Genomic DNA, 6,071 nt, shown 5'->3' on the forward strand with positions numbered 1-6,071 from the left:
TCCTCTTAGGCTAGATTAATATAGCATTTCCATACAGAATTTGACATGTAGAAACAATCTAAGAAAGCACCCACAAATCCAGGCTCATACAAGCTAGCTCTGTAACAGAAGTTTGTGCCCATTAAAAAGAAGTCTCCTTGGCTCCACACACCTAGCAAGATCTGCTCAGCAAACATCTGGCACTGTCAGAGCTGCTGTGGTTTGACAGTGCTACATAAAGAAGCTACAGTGCTGCCAGCAGTGCTTTTGCAGAACTGTAGTTTCCCATTTTCAGTGGGCAGGAGCTCAGAGGAAAAACAACCCCAATGGTCATACTTAGGGAATAAGAGAACATCATGGAATTCTTCTTTTAAGCCTAGGAGACAGAGGAAGCGCCTTGCTTCAAGTCCCACGTGTGCCAAAGGCTGGGCAGCTCTGTGGGTTGGGGTTTAGCCAGGAAGCAGTCATTTAGAAACAGGCTTCTCAGATTCTTGCTCAAAATTCACTTGTAAAGCTGAAGCAAGTTAAAGAACAACAAAACCCACTCCAGCTTTGTTAGTTCCTCAGAGAAGGGAGAAAAGAGTTACCCAATGGCAACCAGTTCCTAAAAAGGGGTGTCAGAAAGATCCCCTGGGACACTGTACTGTTGCCCAATGACAACCTTTTTTTTAAATGAGGGAAGAAAGCTGATAGCAATTTAATTAATCTTGGGAAATTTCTCCTGCCATTTCACCCAGAGCAGCCTAGTGCATGACAGTAACCCCTCCTGTGAGCACTGACCCTTTCACTGATCTGCTCAAAGTAGCTTTCCTCATTGACATGCATGATGTGAAAGGACATTTATTCTTCTTTTTCTTTGTTTTCAGTGATGCCTTTGATTTTGAGCTCGGCATGATTATCGTCAGAATTAGCCAAGGATTTGATATATCTCAGGTCCTCCAGGTTCAAGGTATGTGGTGATTCAGTAGCTGAATATCTATGCTGGTTACATACTGAGCATAAGAAGGGACCTGACTCTTACAGTCATCTGTCTGGTTCCTAGACCTGTAGCTTCTACAGTTCCTCCTCGCTTCTGCAGTGTCAGTCCTGCCCCAAAGCCTTGCTGAAGCACTGGCAGTGACAGAAGGAGGCCAAGCCTCACACATTAAGGGGCTCTACACAGCAAAGAAGTCAACTCCCAAAGCACTTCCAGCGCAGGCGCAGTCAAATCATGCTGTCCACAGCAACCAGTCGCTCTGTGGCAACTTTCCTTCCTGCTTTTGGCACATCTTCCTCCCTCTGCCTACTTGAGATCTCTGGGACTGGTGGGAATCAGGAAGCTGCACTTTTGGTACCACCTCTGTGGAACACTGGGACACAAAGTTCCCACCCATGCAAAAACCTGGAATCCACAGGAAACATTGGTTCTCTTTTCCACCTTTTTGTTCATTCTTCCTTGGGTTAGTGGTGCATCTGTCAGGGGGAAAGGGAAAACCTCGCACCATACCACAGCCAGTTAGGGAGACTTGCCATCCGGGTGGGAAAGGTAGAGGGAGACAGTGCATGCAGGCAGCTGCACCTAAATTAAGGGCTTCAAAGAGCCACAGACTATGGTGACCCTTGTTTTTCACCTTTAGGACACAGGAGTCTTACTGGTTCCTCCAGTACCGCAGGGAGGGAACGACTACATCTACAAACCCCATCAGAACATTTCTTTATGTACTCAGTGCAATAGTTTTCCCACTTCTTGTAAGTTTGTCCACTCGAGCAGACAGATACAGCCTAAACCTGGCCATCACTCCTAGTGTCCCTTGTCCTCCCCCACCAGGTGGGTGTTTTGTGTTAGAAATGGCTGAGGTAACGTCCAGAGACGAGGAGCACCGGCTGGCACAGGCAGACCGGCGACTCTCTGCTGCCGCCTGCTGCCCACCCGCCTCCTGCTTCCCGCGGCTTCCCAGAGGCACAGGCCGCGCTCAGGCCCGAGGCCCGCTAGGGAGAACACCCAGAAAGGACACAATGCCTTCGCTAATTAAAACCAAAATTAACTCCCCGTTAAACAGGGCGGATTCTAGAATGTGGCAACCTCAACAGCAAATCACCACTCAGAATTAAAAGGCACCAGAGACTCCTTTAAGGAACAAGGGTAGATGAACGAATATTCCCCCAGCAGACTCTCTGGCAGCTGGATGCGCATGGAGAGCTACAGAGCAAAGCTACGGGGACTTAAGAAGAAATTCCAAACTAATAATGCCTTTTTTCTCCCCCCTGTGGGTACCCCAAAGAGCCTTTTTGCTCACTGTAAGTCAGAAGCTGACTGCTCAGAAGATAGAGTCATTAGAACAGGAGGGAAATTACAGCAAGTGCCAACTTTGCATTCTCACAGACTAGCAAACGTTCTCCGAGTGCTAAGGCTTGGAAGCAGAAAGAATTAGGAACATGGAGGGGAGGGAAGGAAACCCCTCAAATACACAGAAGTGTTTGGAAACAGATACGAAGTCTCTGTAGTGGAAAGAAAAAAAGGAGATCATTGTGTTCTATTATAATTGCCACAACATTCTGTTTAATAGAGAAACTGAAATTTTAGTTGTGAGTAACCATTAAATTAGTGACTATCACCATGGCTGTCGTGGATCCTGAAGTAAGAGAAATCATATTCTTTTCTGTTGGTAACAGTGCCAACAGAGCTAATAATGTCTGGCTAGTTAGGGTTTGGGGTTTTCTTTTTAAACACAGTGGCTTAAATGAATTTACCTCACTCTTAGTCCATGTATTACTCAAATAGGAGTTTTTTCCTTAAGAAAAACAGATTTCTGCAGGCAAATGCCTGTGCCATATTAATAAGTGCCTCACCATGATATAATCCACAGAAACACATCGTACCTTTTTCTCAGCAGAAGTCAAATATTGCTAAGATTAAATTGTTCTTTCATATTACTGAATTTACTGAATTAGTCAGCCAAATCTTACATCTTTGCAGCAAACGCTGAAAAATTTAAAACATTAAGCACATTTCAGTGTAGAAACTGATCACATACTGAGGATCTTTACATATTTCTGAGAATCAAAAAGTCCAAAGCCATGCGACCTTTTTCTCAGAACAGGGCTCCAAACGCTAGGACTCAATACATCAGCTGGTTCACTTTAAGAAAACAGCTTTCTTAATGTGCTCTAAAATTCCTGGGAAAGAACCAGCCAAACAATTCCACAAACACAACTCAATAAACAGTATCCCATGTAGCTATAAAATACAGCGATACAAATTTAATCTGGAAGAGGAAATCAGAGAGCAGCTGAGTAGCACTTTAGTGCTCACCACTGCTGCAGGTACGGGCACCCTAAGTTAGGGCTTCCAGAGGTGAATTCAGCTTCCTCCTCCATATCGGGTTGCAAGGAAAACGCATTTTTAAAGAGCTTTTCCTCCCTGCAGCTTTGTGGTTCAAAGCACCACAACAGCAATTTCATCACTGCCATTATTTCAGTAAGTGATTTAATTCAAAATAGAAAGTGATGTGTTATCATTTCCCTTACTCCTCCCAATACACAGAGGAACTGGAGAAGCTGGAGCAGGAGAGATTGGCACTGGAAGCTACCATTAAAGAAAATGATTTTGAAGAAGGAAAAAGTGGCATCTGTGGGTTCCTCAGAAAAGCCAGCACGCTCAACATCTCAAAACATGAAACAAAAAGGGGTAAGTTCTAAAATGACAATTCCTTCTGCATCACATTTTCACCAATACGCAAACAACGTGGGCTCCAAGGCCAAACCCCCGAGCCACGCAGAAGCCCGGAACAGGACCGACCCTGTGCAAACCTGCCCTGGTGGCCACAACCTTGCGATGCACAGTAGAGGAAGCATCCTCTGCTGGTAGGACACCACCTCCACAACACAGCTCTCTTTCTCCCCCTCATTCACTAGATGAGCTGCTCATGTTGAATGTTGGACTCTATTTTAAAAAATAGCACATGGTTATCAAAGTTCGAGGAATACAGAACAAGGTAGGTTTTGTTCTGTTGGGTTTTTTTTAATAGGGTGTTTTCATTTTTGAACAGAGGCCTTTTTTCTCCTGTTTAAAGAAAACAGGGACATATGCACAATACTCAAGGAACACGCAATCTCACTTTACTCAACCCAGTACCCAGCTAAAAAACAGGTAAAAATAACACTACTGCTCTATATTCTAAGCATAATTTTATAAAAATGCACAAATGAAGGTGTTAAAAGTACACACACAGAATGCTGTCAAATAACTAATTAACATATAACTTACATGTACAGGTGATGAAATCAAAATTACATTTCAGCTACAATAGAATGATACAGAAATACAGACTTCAAGGCCTCATTTCACAATTGCTGGGGTGAAATGGTAATGACCCACCTGAAGCCATGCTTGTGCGCAGACGAGTATTTTCCGAATTCTCACCTGCAGAGACCGTTACATCTGGCTGTGCACACAGCTCCCACAGCTATCGAGAAGATCTACAGACTGAAAACATAAAACCTCATTATTCTTTACTTGGCAGACTTCAGCAGAATATGTTTTTATACCAAATACCACAAGAATGTGCGTCCCTATTTCAACTACCATTTTGATTCAGTTCAGAGAGGCATAAATACATATTAGAGAATCTGGCTCTATATATAAGATAGATGATGTTAATAAATATCCCTTCTCCCTCTGTTTTGCTTATATATTCATCCTCCCCAGAGCTGTTGCGTCTTCTAGCATAGATGCCAGAACTGCAGAGAAAAGGCACCAGCTGCTTTAGAGCTATCCTGTCCATGCTCTGGAAATACAGGAAAACCAAACAAAGCATTTTCAGAACATAGCAGATCAGAGCCAAACCTCTGAAGAAGCCTGTCTGCTCCATTTATACTACTACTCTGACACAGCCTCTTTGAAATCATTGAAAGAGCAGCAGTAATAAAGCCACGGGCTTCAAAAGATGCAACGAGAGAAGATATTATTAGTACACAGGCAAGACTGTACCTTTTAAAGGCAGCCAAGCAAACAGCAAGAGTCAAAGTTTATTTTCAATTAACAACGACCCTCTGAAGCGTGGGGAAGATGCCACACATGCTTCTGCCTCCTGCCTTCCAGCCGTAGCTTCAGCTGCGCTCTCGCTGTGGGGCTGGCGCGCTCTGTCCACCACTACCGTGCATTTCAGGGAGCTCTGCATTTTACAGACAGCTGAGCTTGAAAATGATGCAAAATCATGCCACTTACTTCTAAACTCTACCAGATATTTTCCAGCTGCATTTTAAGGCCCCAGTGAATTGCAGGTGAACTGATAAGGTCCAGAGAACAAATGATCAGATAACCCTTCCCAGGAGGTTATAATCCAGTGACAAAGCTTTACACAAGCTTTGGTTCCTGTGTGCGCTGGTACATTAAAAGTCCATAGTATCTGCACTGTAATTTTTTTCAAATTTAAAGCATAGAAATTATGTCAGGAACAGTTCATTTTCCTGAAGCTCTCTCTCCACTTGGCTCCCTAAAGCTGCTCATTGCCTCACTTGTCACAAATCTTCCACTTTTTCTTTTTTCTCATTGCAGAGAGCACCATTAACACAATGCAGTCAATGCACGTGGGCGAGTTCAATCAGAAGCTGCTAGAAGCCAGCGCTCAGTTTAAAAAGAAGCAAGGAAAAGGCACAATTGACATTTGGTGGCTGTTCGATGATGGAGGTAAGGAATTCAAGAACCGCAGGGAGGGAGATTTCTGTGCTACCACACAGAAAAGCAGACTTGGGAACTCGCACAAAACGGTTTTCTTTTACGATTATGCAGTCAGTTTTCTTTCTGGCTTAAATGCTTTAAGATTAATTTACGTCCAACTCTGCCAAAGTGCAGGATGGAATTCTGACCACACAACGCACCAACTTCATCTTCCTGCAATGCTATCTGTTCTTTCAGGTCTAACAATCCTAATTCCTTACATTCTAACTATCAGGAAAAAATGGAAAAATTGCAAGTTAAGGATCTTCACTGGAGGAAAAGTCAACAGGATTGAAGAAGAGAAACTAGGGTAAATATAACTATATTTTTCTCACTGATTAACGAGTTTAAATTCATGCGCAATAATAATATATAATTATAATAATTATAATAT

The 6,071-nt window shown here is 43.2% G+C and overlaps 1 protein-coding gene across 1 annotated transcript in view; it reads left to right on the forward strand.

Annotated features, from left to right (window-relative positions):
• Positions 1-5,987, forward strand: part of SLC12A1 (solute carrier family 12 (sodium/potassium/chloride transporter), member 1) — a gene marked incomplete at its 3' end in the record, with an annotated part of 38,378 nt that extends 32,391 nt beyond the window's left edge. Inside the window, exons 19-22 of the mRNA XM_010188667.1 lie at positions 846-928; positions 3,503-3,646; positions 5,516-5,647; positions 5,876-5,987. Coding sequence (XP_010186969.1) covers positions 846-928; positions 3,503-3,646; positions 5,516-5,647; positions 5,876-5,987 — 471 coding nt within the window. The remainder of the gene's footprint in view (positions 1-845; positions 929-3,502; positions 3,647-5,515; positions 5,648-5,875) is intronic.
• Between the last annotated feature and the right edge of the window lie 84 nt (positions 5,988-6,071).

Source organism: Mesitornis unicolor, unplaced genomic scaffold (genome assembly GCF_000695765.1).
Source record: "Mesitornis unicolor isolate BGI_N332 unplaced genomic scaffold, ASM69576v1 scaffold8227, whole genome shotgun sequence".
NCBI lineage: Eukaryota > Metazoa > Chordata > Aves > Mesitornithiformes > Mesitornithidae > Mesitornis > Mesitornis unicolor.